This window comes from Eupeodes corollae, chromosome 2 (assembly GCF_945859685.1).
Source record: "Eupeodes corollae chromosome 2, idEupCoro1.1, whole genome shotgun sequence".
NCBI lineage: Eukaryota > Metazoa > Arthropoda > Insecta > Diptera > Syrphidae > Eupeodes > Eupeodes corollae.
Window position 1 is genome coordinate 103811605 of NC_079148.1, and position 18996 is coordinate 103830600.

General features: G+C 35.5%; 1 protein-coding gene across 1 annotated transcript in view; it reads right to left on the bottom strand.

Moving 5' to 3' along the window:
• Nucleotides 1-258: 258 nt before the first annotated feature.
• Nucleotides 259-18996, bottom strand: part of LOC129948288 (E3 ubiquitin-protein ligase rnf146) — a 65106-nt gene continuing 46368 nt past the window's right edge. The window contains exon 5 of the mRNA XM_056059229.1: nt 259-1032. Coding sequence (XP_055915204.1) covers nt 926-1032 — 107 coding nt within the window. The 3' untranslated portion in view covers nt 259-925. The remainder of the gene's footprint in view (nt 1033-18996) is intronic.

Here is an 18996-nt window from a genome sequence, read left to right on the forward strand (position 1 = left end):
GTATCTTGTATCTTGTATTTTGTATTATATTGAATTTTTTAAATTTTCTTATAATTTTTGTTGGTTTGTTTGTTTTGTTTTAATAGGAAACAGTACAATGTTGAACTTTACTTTTACATAGATATATATATATATTTGTGTAATTTACAATATATTTTGTTTTTATTTATAGCATCTATATTTTATTATCATTCAAAGGAATAACTTATTTTTCATAATATTTCTTTATTGCATTTTAAGTTTATGTATTTTTTTAAATTTAATTATATATTCTTGCTTATACTATAATATATCTATAATATATAATAATAAAATATTCTTTATTAAATGTCAATTTCTTTACACAGCCATAATCCCTTTTAATCAAACCACTGCTATAGATTTTGTTATATGGGATGGAAAAAATATATGAATGTAGGTATAAAATAATAGAGAGAGAATAAAAGCGACAGTTGGGGAGAAGAAATGAAAACCACTTAATGGGAGAATAATTACTAATTTAAAAATAATTATAGAATAATGTGTGTGTTTTTTTGCATTGTCGAATTTGATAAAATTTAATTAAAACTTAATCAAATGTATCTAACGAAATAGTAATTAGCTAGTGGTTTCTTATTTTAATTTTATTCGGTAGGTGGAGGTGAATTTGGTTGGTGTGGATTTATGTGAAAAGCATTTTTATTTGATTATTTGTAAGAGTAAAACCCATGACTACAATATAAGGTTTTAGGTAAAGCAGATGCAAGAAAAGTTTGCAGGTGTTTTGGTGATGAAGAATAAAAATCATTCTGTGACATTATGTAAGAGTGTACAAGTTCGTGCAACCATATGAAACTTTAGTTTATTTGTCAGATTTTAGATTAAGAAATGGGATGGGATATTACTTTTTATATAATTTAGTTTCTTTATAATTGTCTCTTTTTATTTACCATAGACGAAAATATTTTGTTTGTGGTAGGAAACTTTGACATATCGGCGACAGGACTTCAACGTTAAAATATTCAAATAGAAGAGCGAATCGTCTATAAATTTCTAAAATTTCATAACGCCAATGGTATAGGTATTCAAATGGGTTCCGGTGGTTGTTTGAAAAATAAAAATAGATACAAAATTATTAAAATCAATTTAAAATAAAAGTATTAATAGTAAAGAAAAAAAAACTTAAAAATATTAATTTTGTAATGTAATTTATTTGATTGGTTTTGTTTGCAAATAACGTAAATGTAACATGAGCTTAACAAAGAAGCTACTGCCAACGCCATCTCGAACTCACTGTCCTGAATTACAACAACGGATGAATAGATACAAGTAACTTCAAGTACGTACTCGATACTTTTGATTCGATACCAAGTACTTTTGGAATCGATACTTTTGGTTGCGATACCAAGTAGGTATCGATTGAAAGTACTTGGATCGAATGTACAGTTGCTCCAACGCATAATCGGACAGTGGTTTCATTTCTTTAAAACGTGCAATAAACTTAGAAAAAACCGCTATTTGTATATTTGTTTCGCTCTTATTTAAAGTTGTACACTTACTTATCCAAAAAACAACAAAAGATAAACGTTTTCAAATATTAACGGTTAATTCAAAGAGTAAAACTAAAAAAAAAAACAGTTTTTAAAGTTCAACAAATAATCGGACAAAGCAAAGAGAGTAAATGTTACTTAAAAATGTCCACTCCACCAAGCAGCTTTTTTTTTGTTCTGAGTTGGTTGGACGAGGCAAATCTAGAGTCCAAGATATCATCAAAAGGTATAGAGATGAATTTAGATTGGCCAACAGGTCAAGGCAAACTTTAAGGTGAAAGAGAAGAGCCGTCAATATTAAAAGAAATAAAAAATATTCCTTTCAAAACAGCAAAAGATCTTCAAGTTTCCCTAAAAAATGTGTTGGAAAGGATGTTTGCCTCAACACTGTCCGTAACACTCTCCATAGATAGCCGAATACTATGGAAGAGTTGCCAGAAAAAAAAAAAACATTTATTAGCCTAAAAAACAAAAATAAAAGGTTAAATTATGCAAAAGAATATTTATTGAAACAAGAAGATTTTTGGAATACGATAATGTGTTCATATTTCTAAAAAAAATATATTATAATTTGCAGTTTTCGATGCTTTAAGGTCTTGTTCACTGATGAGAGCAAATTTAATTTGCATGGCTCGGGTGGAAAGATGTATGTGTGGCGCAAGCCACAATAAAACACGGAGGGGGCTCTGTTATGGTTTGGGGGTGCATGTCAAGTGCTGGGGTAGCCAATTTGCATTTTATGGAAGATAAAATGGACAAATTTGCCTACCTCAACATTTTGAAGCAAAATCTGAAGCAGAGTGCGGAAAAATTGGGAATCGCGAATAAATCTGCATTCTATCAGGACAATGATCCCAGGCACGCATCCGGTGTTGCAAAGATGTGGTTAATCCATAATTGCCCCAAACTCATTGAAACACCAGCACAGAACCCAGACCTCAATCTGATTGAACATCTGTGGGAGGAATTGGCCAGGAGATTATACAAACAAAGATTTAGCTCATTAAATTGAGTCTGAGGTGTGCCAAAATTTGGTTAAATCCATGCCAAATCGTCTTCAAGCCGTTCTGGATAGTAAAGGCTTTGCAACCAAATACTAATTAATGGATTTTTACTGTTTTCAAGAAGATTATTACTTTGCCCGATTATTTGTTGAAGTTTAAAAAACTGGTTTTATTTTGTGTTTTCTTTGAATTTAACGTTAAAATTTGAAAATGTTTAGTTTTTTGGATAAGTAAATGTACTACTTTAAATAAGAGCAAAAAAAATACATATAGCTGTTTTTTTTTTTAAGTTACAGCCCATTTTATATAAATTAAACTATTTTCCGATTATACGTTGGAGCCACTGTATGTCTCTTTGGGTTTACAAGTTACAATTGCAGCTACTGCACTGTTTATGGTCACACTCAAAAATCAAATAATTTTAAACCTAACAATTCAACCGTCATTTCGTACACACACTCAGCTTCCATGCATTTTTGAATACCCCTTCACACAAAAGAGTAACCAAATCACATACATTTCATACTCACGTCCAATGAATTCTTTCATTCACTGAACACACTTTTTTTTTGCACACACATACAGTCTATATGAATTCTTCAAAAATTGAAATTACGCAACTACGTAATTCGTAATCTTTCTTCTTTCGAAATTCTCATAATATTTTTAGTGATTGTCAAATGTCAAGCCATTTTATTTCTCCTTTAATTTATTTATGGCTATGTGGTTTGATTTGTACTTGGTTCATACTAAACAGAAAAATAATTAATTATCAAAAAACGACTCCGCCAGTGTCAGAAATATGGATATGCGGAAAACACAAAGCTACTTCCGTGTTAGCGTTGAGTGACGTCTAAGGTTGACTCATAGGAATCGCTAACAAGCTATCACAAAACAGCTTTGTGCTTCAACTTTTAAATTGACATACGCAAAACTGAACGTAACGTTCGTAACGTGGCAACAGCAGATGTGAAAAAGTTGAAATATTTTCAACTTTTGTTAACTTTTGAAGTTGTTGCGTGCGTTGTTTTAAATTTTCTAGAATAAAACTGAAGTTGTGCCAAAAAAATAACAAATCTAAAATAAAAAAAACTGCATTTTCCTGATTTTTGTGTGAAAGAAAGAAGTCTTTCGAAGAATAACTTATCGTATTCGTCAAAGAACACGAATATCTATATAATACCAAATCAAGAAGCTATAAAAATTCAATTAAAAGAGCGGTCGCATGGGATCTAATAAGCAAAAGTCTAAACAGGCCAGGTAATGCATAAATAAAGCGTATCTAAGCAAATAAATTAAATGAAATTTTCTTTTCTAGTTCAATACTGTAAGCAGCGATGGAGGAGTCTCCGCGACCGCTTCTCAAGAGAACATAAGAACATGACTTCTCTTCCATCTGCCAGTGAAGCTGCTTTTGATATAAGTGACAAATGGTAGTAGATGATGGGGATACAGTGGAATACCCTATGCGAAACATCCAAGCTAGAACTTGTTTTGGAACTCCTTGTGACACATACCTGACAAATATTTTTATTAAATAAAATATTATGAAAAGTATAAAAAAATATACAGCAGAACCAAAAACAATCGAGCACTGGGTTCGTTCGGTTTCCTCCAGCATGTTTTTTCCAAATAGGGTTCAGTAAGTGCTCGGAGGATTTCAAAAGTTTGATGAGACATTCTTATTATTTTATAAAAATGTTCTGGATCGCGTTTTTTCATTCTGAGCATAGAAACCTGTATCATCTCTAGTTAAATTAAGTTCGCGAACCCACCAGCGCCTTCTGGACTGCTGTTGATCTTCTTCTTCCTCAAGTAAATCTTAGTAGTTTTCGTATCCATAGTAAGCTACGCATGCTATTTTGGCAATAAATGCCGTCCGTTGTACCTTTTTATTTAAGTCCATGCTTTTAAGACAATAATTGAGGAAATATTCAAAAACGATTCTAACTAAAAGTAAATTAGCAAACAGCTGATTACTAAAAAAAAAGACGTCACTCAAAGTAAAAACGAAAGTATACTAGCGTAACGTACAGAACGCTAACAAAAAAGTAGCTTTGTGTTTTCCGCTTAAACACCTGCCATGTTTCCCACACACAATTAACTTAGTTGTCGAAGCTGGAATAAAGCATGAATCCGTCAAACCTATAATTACAAAAATATTTTTGTTCCTCATATTTTTTCTCTAGATTTTAATTTTATATATAAATCTGTTGTTTAGATAAGAAAAATTGTGAAATGGGTCAAAAACAGTGTAAAGAACTTCGATAAACTGCGAAAGCTCCAAATTATTTCTGGAGTTTCCCAAGGATTAACAAAAAATCTAGTATTGGACGTCTGCACCCGATGGAACTCATGTTATTACATGATAGAAAGGTTTGTGGAACTTTCCAAATATTGCTCAGATCTTCTATTTGACGATTGCTCCAGCCCTGAAATGCGAAACAGTTAATAAATTGAGATAATTAAACAGTTAGTAAAATTAATGAAACCTTTCGAATATATAACAAAAGAATCCTCTGGTGAAAAATACACAAGTATCTCCCAAATTATTCCAATGTTAAACTGTTTGGCAAAGGAACTGCTTGCATTGACTTCAAATTTTGAATGTGTGAAATGTGTCCATAAAATTTTATATACAAAATTACAGACGCATGGTTGCAGTGAATGCGCACACACCTTAAATAAAGCATTCATACTCAAAGCTCAATGTTATCTATCAAAATCTAAAGCTCAATGTCATCTATCAAAATCTAAAGCTCAAGTTTAAGAAAACGATGTAAAAACACAAAATGCAGACATTTTGCATTTCCGCTTTTCTCTCGTCCATTTCGATCACGTCTTTCACTCGAGTTTACTAGAAGAATAGGACACAAAGAAACTAACCATTTGTGCTGGTGCAATAAATAACTCCAACCTAAAATAATTTATTGAATAAAGTTTTGTGTTTTTTTTTTAAATAAAAAGTTATTTCTTTCATTGTAATTTGAAGAATTACATTCGAGGAACTACATGACCTCCAAAGCGAATGAATGGTCCGACATACAATCCGATTGGGATGTTCCATATGAGATCCTTCAAAGGATTTCTGACGTTATCTACCGTTGGTTGATCGGCACTTATCAAAGATCAAAAATTGTGTTAACAAAGACAAAATTTCGAAAAGTGTAAAATTCAATAAAAGTAGAAAATATTAGAAATGAAAGGTGCACCACGCGTTGTCTACTTAATAAACAGTAAACAATACGACATAACAGGTGGCAAAATAAAGATAATTTTAAAGTACAGGGTGACGCACGTATCATGCTTCAAAAATAAAAAGTTATTACTTTCTTCGCATGTAGCATTATGTACAAATCGAAGTCTCAATAATGTTCTATCTACACTGTGTGAGTAATAAGATTGTTTTTTTTTTAATTTTGCAGTTCGCTAGTCAGATTTATAAAAATGTATGCTTGGGATACTGAAAAAAGAATTTGGATAGTAGATTTAGATAGATATAATTAGCGAGGTTTAGGAAAAATAAAATAAATATGGCGGCACTCTTTTAGAGAACAGCAAAGTGAGAAACGATTTGGACAGACAAATAACTTGTGAGAATTTTTTATTTTTTATATTTTTATTTATTTTTTAAGAGGTGCAAGGAAATCGAGGTGGGACATAAATAAGTAGACATGGCGGGAAGTATAGAAACAGCGAACACACCCCTAAGACTGAGCAGAGGGAGAGAGCAATTTATGTAATGTTGTTTGTGAGCAATCTACATTGAGTCATTTGTTAACTTTTTGAAACCGCGCGAGTTACAAAGGTACCACTACCCATCCCAATGACCACTCCGCAGTTGGTACCCATAAGGGTGAGCTGAAAAACAAAACAACAAATGTCTGAAAAAGATTTCTAAATAAAAAAATATCTTCCGTTCACGCATTCCATTCAAAGTTTTGAAAAGTTGCGAAAAATTGTCTTTTACCTTTTTTTAAAAACTAAATTTACTATAATCAAAACGTAATAGGCCCTAATGTTGAATTTAGCGAGAGAAACCTAAACAAAATTGAACTTCGTAGTTTTTTACCATTAACAGTGCTACGGTAAGATTTACCGCAATAAAAATCATCCCTCACATGATTCTTAAAATCTTTTCGGAACATGTATTTGCGTCATGGTTTACTCTCGTTGTGTGTCTTCCCCTCCATCCCAACCTCTCCCATGTTTTATAATTTCATTTTCAGCCCGTTGTCCTCGAGGGTCATGAGAGTAGCCCTTAAAGGATGACAAATATAGGTATATCCCATTTGGAGATCGTGCTGAGCCAGCGGACGAGCTGGAGACTCACACGACAAATCGTTTAAAAGAGTGAGGAGCGCTACCGAACATCATGGCCAGTGAGGAGGCCGCAGAAGAAGCTTGAATGATTAATCACTTTTTGGTTGGTCTCCAAGTTTAAAGGAAGCAAAGAAAGAAACAAATTTGAATATAAAAAAAAAGGAAAATAGAGGAGAATAGATAGAAAAGTTAAAGTTGGAACATAGTGACTTACGATTGTATCATTGTCATCTAATTTCTTTGAAAAGATTCCTAGGTTTTTATCCGAAGCCTTCTGCCAAGGCTTCCTAGGACATTTTGTTAAACAAATAAAATTATCAAACTCCCCACCAGGGATTTAAAACATTTCGTTTCTTTTAAAATTTTGAAGAAACATTTTCAGCTTCCCGGTCAAGGAAGCCACCCTTTAAAAAGTTTCCAGGCGCCCACCCTAAATTAAAGTACGCCCCTGTATTGTATTTAACTCAATTCAATCAGATTAATATTATTTTAATCGAATTGAATTATTTTGATAACACCCATATAATTCCCTATTCAATTCGTTTAACCCACGCCCAGCTGAGCTAGTCGGTGAGCTGCACAGGTGTTGCAGTTTTTGTTGTAGTGTGTTATTTAGTCTCTTATTCTCTTTGGTTTGTCTTCGTTCGATTGTGACAGCTGGGCCATAATCGAAAATATCTTCCGCGGTGCCGGCCGGTTGCACATTTTAAATTATTTTAATTGTTTTTTTAAATTTCAATAACAATTGGATTCGCAAAATCCAGTCTTTTGAGTGAAAAGAAAGAAACGAAAAAAAAACACTGCAACAATTTTAGCGCCCAACGTGTTGGTGCACATAAGTAAAAAAGAAAAAGGGAACAGAAAAATGTTCGCTGTCAGCGGTTTTTGCACCTGGATTGTGTGCCATAATTTCGTTTGTGAAGTTTTGGTTTGCTAAACATAAAATCGTTCTTTTTTTAATTCAATAAATTGATAAGTTTTATTAAAGTTTTTTTATTTCTTCCTAGGCAAGGTATTGTTTTTGGATACCTATCAATATTTTTGTGTGAATGGACAGCAGAACCAGCAGCAACATTTATTATAAAAAGCAGCAACAACAACAACACCACATTAAAGTGCATGAGTAAGGTTTTTATTTACTTTTCTCTTGTGTTTGAAAGGAATTCTAGTGTAAAGAAAAAAATAGATTAGGTCAGGAAAAACTTGCCTACGAGATGGAGTGGCGTGGTCTTCCTGTAGCATCAGTGGATGATATGCGAAAAGCACTTAGGGTTGCGACCAAGCTGGCACGAAGGGACTCCTTTACTGTTCCTGATTATCCTTTCAGTTTTGAACTGGATAAAGAAGCGGTGGAGAAGAAATTAGGTGAGATAGGGAAATTGTTAGAAAATCCTATATAGTCAAAAACAACAAAGGAGTATTTGAACATTTTGACTAAGGTTTAATGGGGGCTTCGTAGTTTGGATAGGTCAATTCCAGAGAGTGAAGAGCACGAAAAGTGCAAACAGGTTCTCAAGAACAAATTAGTAATGGCTATGGTAGAACTAGATGGTGATGATAGTGGGGATGAAGATTCAGACGAGGATGGTTTGGAAAAGATGCAAAGGAGCGATGTCAAAAACAGACATCAGTCTAGTGGGTCAATGAACACCGCTGCCGGTTCGTCGAGGACTTTAGGAGAGGCAAGGAATAGGGAAAGTAGGGAGAATTTGGAGTTCGAAAATCGGACGGTTGAACGTGGCTTGGTTCAACAAGAGAGATTTGAACCTATTCAAAAGTGGGAGATAAAGTTCACAGGAGAACGATGTGGAGCCTCGGTGAACACCTTTTTAGAAAGAGTTGAGGAGAAATGCGAGTCACGCAGGGTTTCAGAAAATCAGTGCTATAATTGCAATGGAGAGGGCCATTTTGCAAAAAGGTGTTCCGCTGCTAGGCGTTGTTATGGTTGTGGTAGGATTGGAGTTACTCGGAGTAACTGCCAACAATGTTCGGGAAATGGGGATCGAACTCTCGTCCCAGCAAGGCGAGAAGTTCGCAGTACTTAGGAAGGTTACCTGCTGGTAACTAGTCGAATGTCGTTAATTTAGGTTTCACGCTTGAGCAGGATGGTAGAGACCAACGGCCATATGTTGGCGTTGAGATTTTTGGTGTTAAAATGGTAGGGCTATTAGATTCTGGTGCTTCACGCACAATAATAGGTAGGAACGGATGGGCAATCTTGAAAGGTTTAGGGACACAGGTAAAACAAAGTTAGTAAATGTTATTTTAGCGGATGGAGCAGGTATTGGAGTGGAAGGGGTTGTTTCACTTCCAATTAGAATAAAAGAGAAAGTAGTTTTGATAGAGTGCCTCGTTATTTCTCGCCTTCCCCACAAACTGATTTTTGGGCTCTATAAGGAATTGTCCCGGACTTGAAATCAGGGGAGTGGACTTTCTCGAACAAAAGTGCGTTGGCTTCGATATCCACGGCGGATCATTTAACGGACTTAAACAAGACACAATGTAGGCAGTTAGATTCTTTCTTAGCCATTTTATGCTGGCGGAGATGACGAACCAAAGGATCCAGGTTTCTTGCCAAATGTTGAATTCGATTGTAATTATTTTCTTTTAATATTCTGTATTATGAGGACATCGATGAAACTGCGACAGAGATGTTGGGACCAATTGAAAGTTTGCCTGAACCTGATGAAGTTAAAAGTGATATTGATCAAGAATCTGTCTCTTGTTCAAGGAAGCAATGTTTTCAAGCCTGGTGGAACTGTTGGGCCTACGATTAATTTGAAACACTCAAAACATTCTGCAGCCCGTTAAATTCCTTGTAAAAGAATTGAATCAAACCTTGACACATAAAATTGCATTCCATCCGAAAATCTGACCATTGCCGAGCAATTGAAAGCCTTTCGTGGACGCAGTAAGTTTCGTCAATATATGCCAATTAAACCTGCTAAATATGGTATCAAGTTTTGGTGGCTCAATGAGAGTTCAATTGGATATCCATTGCAACTTTCAATATACACTGGCAGTAGTGATCATAGTGTAGGCCTTGGCCGTAGATACGATGTTGTGATGTCATTGATGCCGAGATATTTTCACACCGGAAGGAATTTTATAGTGGATAACTTTTTTACTATTGGACAAAAAAACTACTCTTCTTGGGACTATTCGCAAAAACAAACGTGACATTCCCAAACCATTTGTTGTCAAGGAACTCCAAAATGAGTATGATATACCAATCAAAATAAATAACAAAAAACAATACCGTCCAATTTATTCTTCACTTTTTGGATTTTCGGAGAAAATGGCATTGGTTTCATATGTTTCAAAACCCAGGAAACAAGTTGTGCTGCTTTCAACACAGCACATTGTATTAAAGGCAGTTTTCGGACCTCAAAATAAACCTCTCATGATATTGGACTATAACAGAACAAAAATTTTGGTCCATGGTTGTTTTTTACAATTTGTTGAATGTTTCAGCTTTTGCCACAGTTATTATTTTTCGCCATTTTAACCCTCCTACAAAAAATATAAAGGTATTTAGAAACGAAAAGCTTATCCAACTTGCACAATAACTAATTGAGGTAAAAATGTTAAAAGAAAAAGTAGAAAAGCCAGGAATAGTTTACCAAAAGGCACAGAAATATTTACCATAACAGCTAACAAGGTCGCAGCCTAGCAGCCTTTGTTTTTAAAGAAAAATAAAAAGCAAATTAAAACTGAATAAGTAAAATAAGAAATCTTTTACTAATAATTTTGTCTGTCCGTATCTCACTCTTCTCGCACCATAATCGAAAGCACGGTGAGAACGTATTACACTACAAACACTACTGTTTTATTTATAGAAGCCCAGTTTTAAACATAAATGGAATGTTCATGTGTTTTGTAAAAGTGTAACATTAAAAATATATGATACAGTATACTTCAAGCATTGTGTATGAGTAGACGTTGAAGGTTCAAATGTTTTAAAGCTCCCTTATAAAGAAACTATAAATTATCTAGGGAAAAAAGTGAAAGTAATAAACAAAATTTTATGAAATTGTTGTAGTGGGCGCACGAATCACGCTACAAAAATGAATAGTTATAATTTTTTTTTACGGGGATCCTATTTAAAAATTGAAGTCTCAATAAAGTGCTATCTACACTGTGTGAGTAATCGACTTGTTTTTTTTTTATTTGGCAGATTGCTATTCACAGTTATAAAAATGAATGTTTGGGATACTGAAAAAAAGAATTTAGATATTAGATTAAGATAGGAATTAGGATAATTATTCATGTTAAGAACAAATAAAATAAGTTCGTGACGAACTGGTGATTGGCCCTTGATGACATTGAAAATATTTGACACATGGTGGAGGACATGTGATGCAACTTCATCGTAGCATATAGAAGTTTGACCATTTACAAGAATCATCTTTCTCGTCCAAAATACTTCCCAAGATGGCAACCCAAAACCATCCGCAATCAATCGTGATTTTAATCATTCAATTTTTTTCTTTCTATGTTAAGTTTAAACATAATTAACCAGGAACAAAAAATTCTATGGCGGAATATATGTCTAGGCACCCCGATCTAGCCAAAAATATACTGCCTAATTGCCAACAGGGAAAGGCAACATCAATAAGACTTTGGCAACAGTTAACAGAAAACTTAAATTCCTTAGGACCTCCAATCAAGGATATCAAAGGCTGGAGAAAAGTATGTTTATATTTATTTATATACCTTAATTTTTGCTTTTAAGTAAACTATTTCTCTGTAATCTAGACTTATGCTGATCAAAAATTTCAAATCTAAAGTAAGTTGTCTTTCAACAAATTTTTAAAAATGAAGACTGGTGGAGGCCGTTTCGAGGAAAAAGTATTAACAGTGGCTGATGAACAAACTTTGGCAGCAGCCGGAATTGACGTCGCAGTTGAAGGCATTTCAGTCCAAAGTTTTGGTGCCTCCACACCGAAAATTTACACACCAACTGCGATAGGCCCAACAATCAAAAATTTGTGTACTACACCAACACCAACATCCACATCCATCCATCCATCTACATCATCAAGTAGTATAACAAATGAGCCATCCACCAGTTTTAAAATAAGAGCTAATGGTGACTTTTCTGACGCTGAATTTTTTCCGGCAAAATATAAAAAAATACCCAAAAATATGATACTAAAGAATAATTGCTAAGAGAAAAAATTAAAGTAGAAACTAATTTTCATGAGGCTATCTCAAATAAATTAGATAGACTTTTGGAAATCGAAGAAAAAAACATAAAAGTTCAAGAGCGACTTCTTCTAATTAAAGAAGAAAAACATAAAGATTGTCAAGAATTCAAAGCAATTGATTTACAAATTAAAACTAAAGATTGGCTAAAGGAAAGAAGAGAAAGGACAGATCTTAGGATCTGGACGTCAATTCTTTTCGAACATTGAGAGTGTGAACATAACAAAATTATTTCTGATTTCGTACTTTGAATGAGTTCAAGAAAAATTAAGAATAGCATAAATTTAGTAGTGTCGTTAGAAAAAAAATCTTTTACCTAATTTTGAAAAGATCACTGAGCTCGTCGTGGTGGCAGCACTTAATTTGCTGCTTTTTGCAATTTTTGCCTCGTCACCTCTTAGCCGCTGTTGTTTGACAGTTCGGCTAAATGTCCACATTTAATTTTTCACGCGGTTGAATTTGTAAGTGTTTTATTTTGTTTGTTTTTAATTTCTTTTAATTTCGTTTTCATTTAGTTTAAATATAAAAATAAATCTCGGTAAAAAAAAATTGCAGCATATTAATAATATCTTGATCAATGTCAAGATAATTGCATTTGCCTTTGCCACAACATCTGATCTCGATATTCGACTCGTCTCAACTGAACCCTCAGCACCACCGGAAAACAGGAAATGGAAAATGACGAGGACGAGTCAGGAACAGGTTTGATGGATAAACCTGCAAGTCGGGGTTCTGCTGAATGGCTCAAATAATAATCAAGAGGCCGTGACAAACAAAATATATTCTCGACACTACTGCTTTATTTAAAGAAGCCCAGTTTTAAACACAAAAAGAATGTGCAAGTGTTTTGTAAAAGTGTAACATTAAAAAAATATAATGCCCAAAAAAGGTTCCACTTTTAAAGAAAAACCATGTAGTTAAAAGGATAAAGTTTGCACGCGAGCATTAGAATGGACTTCTGAAACATTCTCTGAAACGATGAGAGAAAGGTGGTTCTCTATGGTGGTAAAGAATCTCGTCATGGAGTATAACCCCAGATATACCACAAAAACTATTAAGCATGGAGGATTTTGGTGATGCTTCTCCTATTATGGAGTTGGCCCAATATACTGGATCAAAAGCATTATTGACCAGCACTCTTACGTGGATATCCTGCAAAATACTATGCTGCCATATGCTCTGCCGGGGCTGCCTTCTTTTTTTCCGACCAACTCGTGGGACCAACATACAACAAACTTAAACAAAATCGACGAACTAGACATGACAAACGAACCATCCACAGACTTGGCCTCCAGCCAGGGGACCTTGAAGGGAAGCTCATTTAGCGCTGAAGTGAGCAACCCAAAACCACAGGAAGTATAGGCAGTGCCATTCATAGCACTAATATACTTCCTAAACCGTATACAAACCCGAAACCCTCGAGTAGCAGTGCAACTGGAGGAACCAAAAAAAATCGGAAGGCGCTCTTCTAAGGAACCGCTTCAAAACGGCCTCACAAATTCTTGCCAAGAATGAAGAGACCGGAGTGATTCATGAGAGGGACGCCCAAGATAAAATAAAGTACCAGAAGGTTGTTGATGAATACAACAACGTTCTGGCAAGCCGAGGAAAGGCCGTTAAGCGAAACAGATCTCAGGTAGAAATCTGCCCGTCTCAGAAAAAGAGCAAGCTTGAAGGCCGGACAAAGTCAGGGAAAGCACCATCTTCGAGGGCAAGCTCTCTGAGATGGTGTTTTCATACACTGTATCAAACAGTGAGGGCCCCTACCCTAGTTTGGACCTTGGCGAGATGCTCAGGGGGTATAGGATTATCAAGTGTGCGGACAGGTTTTCTGAAGTGAAAGCATTGCTAAGGTTAGAAATGACTGGGAGGGCTTGAAGCTCAAGCTTATCCCATCTAAGGACATCCCTAGACAACCGAAGGATCGCATTTGGTTGCCGCTCATGAGCATAAAGCCAAGTGGACAGGATCTGATCCGCGGTCTTCAGAAGCAAAATCCGCTGGTCCCCATGCACGATTGGGCTGTAGTAAAGGCAGAAGAACCGCAGAAGACCAGCGCCTCTAACCTTCCGAGGATTGCCGAGGAAAGTCTAGAGGCTCTCGAAAAGGCCGAGTACAAACTTAGTTTTGACATAAGGAATGCCAAAATTAAAATTCTGCAGAGTCGGGGAACGGACACCGACAAAGCTGATGACAACGTGCGTCGAGGCTGACGATGTTGTTAGCGGAGTCGAGGTCCCCAGCGAGTTGCCGGGCCCCAGCTCTGCAGCTAAAAATAATTAAAAACGCGCTGAAGGTCATTCAGATTAATCTGAAACACCCTAAGTGTGATAATAATAATTAAGTGCAATAGTATTTAAGCATTTCCACATTTACTTTATACCTTCCTGGAATCCTTGAAGCGTGAGTAAGAACGTTGCATTCACACTTTTTAGTAAAAATCTAAAAAACTTATGAGAACACATCCAAGTGAGTTCCAGTGTTCGTATTTTCCAATCAAAAACGTTTAAAAATGAAAACATTGAAATTCATTTGGTGGTGTCCTTGGTACAGTATTGAATCTACAGGAATGGTTTATACCTTCCTGGAATCCTTGAAGTGTGAGTAAGAAAGTTGCATTCACACTTTTAAAAACGCGCTGAGGGTCATCCAGATTAATCTGAAGCACTCTAAGCGTGCTTCAGATAATCTGAGAATTTTCCTTAGGGAGGAAAACTTCGACATTGGCGTTATCCAAGAACCGTGGATAAACGGCCTCAAGGTGCGAGGCCTCCACGGATACATTCCATAATCTAATAATAATTATTAAGTGCAATAGTATTCAAGCATTTCCACATTTATTTTATACCTTCCTGGAATGCTTGAAGTGTGAGTAAGAAAGTTGCATTCACACTTTTAAAAACGCGCTGAACGTCATCCAGATAAATGTGAAGCACTCTAAGTGTGCTATACATAAAATATGAGATACATAAAAACAACACCCATACATGAACTTTATGATCGTTTTTCATACATTTTCGTTAAAAATGTGCCATTCTGGCTCTAAGAACGCCGTTCCTAGATTGTATGTACAATTTTTTTTTCAGCGCAAGACAACCAATATGACCTCTTTTATAAAACTGAAAGTTGTCCGATTTGAAGATAAGAATACACAGGGTTTGTTGTTGGCCTCTTTTTACTCTGCCCATAATGCACCATCACCTCCGGAGGAGGTGTGCAAAATCATAACCGAAGCTAAAATCAAAAAGGCAAACCTTCTGATCGGAGGCGACGCAATCAGATAAAACCCGAAGAAGATTTTGTCGTAGCCTGCTCTCGAATGGAATCAAATATTCGGTCAATTCTTCAGGACAACATCCAGTCACTACCGCTTACCTTTCTTATGTAAGTGTAGCTACACAAAAAGATAAAATTTTACAACAGGTCGCGCAATATATCCAAAATGGTTGGCCGCACAAAAAGATGATGCCTCAATATCAGCATATTTCAACCGAAAATATGCGTTATCAAGTGTGGAGGATTGTATATGGCGTATCGTCATTCCAGATGTTTTCTACAAGCGAATTCTCATTCAACTCCATAAAGGACATCAAGGCATAGATCGAATGAAGAAAATTGCACCATCCACCGTATATTGGTCTAACCAGCGTCAGGGTTGCGCCACAGAAGCCCGAACTCCAGTTAAAACCTTGTTATCATCGTGGCCAATACCAACCTCATGTTACATTTCTTCCTTATTTTGTTATGAATTTTTTGTTCTAGATGTAAGCTACCCCTATTATAATTTGTTGTTCTAAATGTAAGCTACTCCTCAATGTTCGAAACGTCAAACATCATCGATTCATGTTCGAATAGTAAAACGTAATCGACGATTGTTTGACGTTTGGGACAGACAGTATTCTCTCCTTTTACACATTCTTATTCTTCTTTTAAACGAGACTAGACACGCGAATAAATTGTTAAAGAGATAAAAATCCAATTAAAAAAAATTAAAATAAACCTAAACCAAAAGAAATATCGTTTTAATATTTCAGAAGTGGGATTCACCCAAATCAATACAGAAAATACAAAATAACTACATTTAATTGCAATAATTCCTAAATAAACGTGTAATCCTTAAAATCACATTGTCCGCTGTATGTGCTTAGCACGTGTATTTTTTTTTTTTGGAATCCGTTCTTATCGGCACCATCCGACATTTTTTGGTGCCATAGTCACCTAGAATTGATTCGCTGCAAGCGTGGAACGCATTATCGCCGAGGATATCACACAAGTTTGCCTATACAAAATGCCTAACTCATGAGCACTATCAGTTCAAGAGTTGGTGGAGTTCTAGGATAAACATCGAATTCCTTATACTGATGAAGACGCAACAAGTACTACCAGATTGAAGAGGGGATAATTTTTGGAATAAATTGTAAAATAATTATGGTGAACTAATTATTTTAATAAAAAGAGAATGGGAAGGATGAGGCAAAGAGAGTGAAAAGATGACGTTGTGAAAAATCCTGGTTAAGGGGTTGTCTTGGCGAGGGAGACAACCATGGTAGGGTGGGTTGAGGCGACATTATCGCGCTTCAATCAACATCTCTAAAGCTTAGGCCGGAAGTTAATTTCTTTTGTGATCGAAATAGGTTCAAGAACCCATTGCAGAGCTAGCCAATGAGGCATTTTTCCGGCAAACCGAACCGATGGTTCGGTCGGTTACACTCACCTATGCAACGTATAAACATGGATATCGAAGGCCTAGTCAACTCAAACTATTATTTGGTAATCGTAGATGCTTTCTCAAAGTATCCTGAGATTTACCAAACAGAAAACATTACATTAGCTACCCTCATCCAAACGCTCACTGAATTGTTTTCACTTTTTGGGCAACCACAAATTGTCTTAGACACCCAATTTGTGAGTGCATCTTTTCAACAATTTTGTAATTCCAGAGGAATCAGGCACTTTTGGATTCCTGGTGTTGTTGTCAGCATAAAAGGAAATGTCAACTAAGACGTGAACGTTTTCGTTATGCTGAGAACAAAATAGGTAACAAGTATTACAATGCACTTCATAGCTATTTTGATCTCATTAACAGAAACAATTCAATATCAACTATTTTTTCCCCTTTTTAGCTAATTTTATATTGATTAAGCAAAGCAACAAAAAAGCATAGAATACCTAGAACGATAGATTAAACATTCTCATAAAATTAGTTATTTACGACAAATTATCCACCTAACCACTTTTCGATCAGTAAATGTTGCTTCACTAACTTGACACTCATAACAAATTGATATAATTGATCGAATTGGACAATATCTATGTTCCTCCTTTTTTATTTTATTTAAATAAATAATGTCTTGTAGATAAATGGGCAGACGATATTTTTTGCCATGCGCTAAAATTTGTTCTATTAACAGAAAAAATAGTATACCTAGCGAATACTTGTACGTTCTCTTCCAACCATCTCATTTCATTGTAAATTAGGTATAATTTTCATGAGAGTTATGACTTTTTACTCAACACAAAATTAAAAAGTACCTTCTTAATTCAGTACCTACAATAGTCAGTTTTTCCAATGAGCTTAGACCTAAAGACAGCTCTGCCTAACGCTATTTTTTCTGCAACGATAAATGTAATTTGCACTACTGTGATTTCACCTTAACACTAAGGCAATGTTACCGCCAAAAATGGATATACAGTAGCGAGCAAAAAAAATGCAAACAGTCACACCAAAATCAATTATTATTGCTTTATCTTTCGTAACGGTAAAATTTTGTTTTTCCGTTTCGGATATGTGTACTCATTGTGTAGGCATTCTGTTTATAATAGCAATATGTAATTGGCCTCTCTCTAGTGTTGTCAAATTTACATTTAGTTAGAAAAACATAATTTTACTGAGAGCAAAAAAATGCAAATGGCAAATATGACTAGGAAGTTAGGTACATAAAATTTATTCTTTGGTTTCAATTAATTAGAATATGCAATTAATAGAAGCAACTATCGATTGGATGCAAAAAAGCAATAATTAACGCTGCTAACGACGGAAGATTGATGCAGGATATCGCTTTGGAGTTTTGTGTAGCAACATCAACAATATCGCGTATTATATCCCGATATCGGGAACAAGGGGACATCAATCGCAAAGTGGGAAGTGGCCGTCCACGCAAAACAACTTCCAGATTAGATCGTGAGATCATAAGGCAGGTTAAAGTTAATCCCTTTAAAACTGCAGTGGAAGTTACTCAGGACATGAATGAACATTTTGATGTTAACGTAGGGGTACACACAGTTAGGCGACGATTAGTGGAGTCAAAACTGTATGCAAGACGACCAGCTAGAAAACCATACATCAGTTCCATCAATAGAAAGATACGGCTAGATTTTGCAAAGCGCCATATGCATTGGACAAGTGAGCAATGGACAAGAGTTTTATGGAGTGATGAGAGCAAGTTCAACTTGTTCTCGTCAGATGGCATTAGGTACGTGCGAAGGCCCCCGGGACAAAGGTACAGCCCTAGATATCAAGTTCCGACAATTAAACATGGAGGAGGGTCAGTAATGGTGTGGGGTAAGCAATTTTAAATATTTATGAAATCAAATTTGTAGTTGGGCTTTTTCAAAGGCTCATTTTCTCGTCAAGGCGTGGGCCCGATTTGTCAAGTAAGCGGCCGGATGAATGCCCAAATGTATAAGGGCATTTTGGAAGACCATATGCTTCCACATTTGCTGACGAATATGCCTGAAAACAGCTTATTTCAACACGACAACGACCCAAAACACACCAGCCGTTTGGTAAGAAACTTCTTAGAAGAGAAGAGGGTTCATGTTTTGAACTGGCCAGCACAATCTCCCGACCTCAATCCCATAGAGAATTTATGGGATCGTGTAGATCGGGAGATAAGAAAGCGAAATCATTCAAATTGTACCGAGTTGATGGA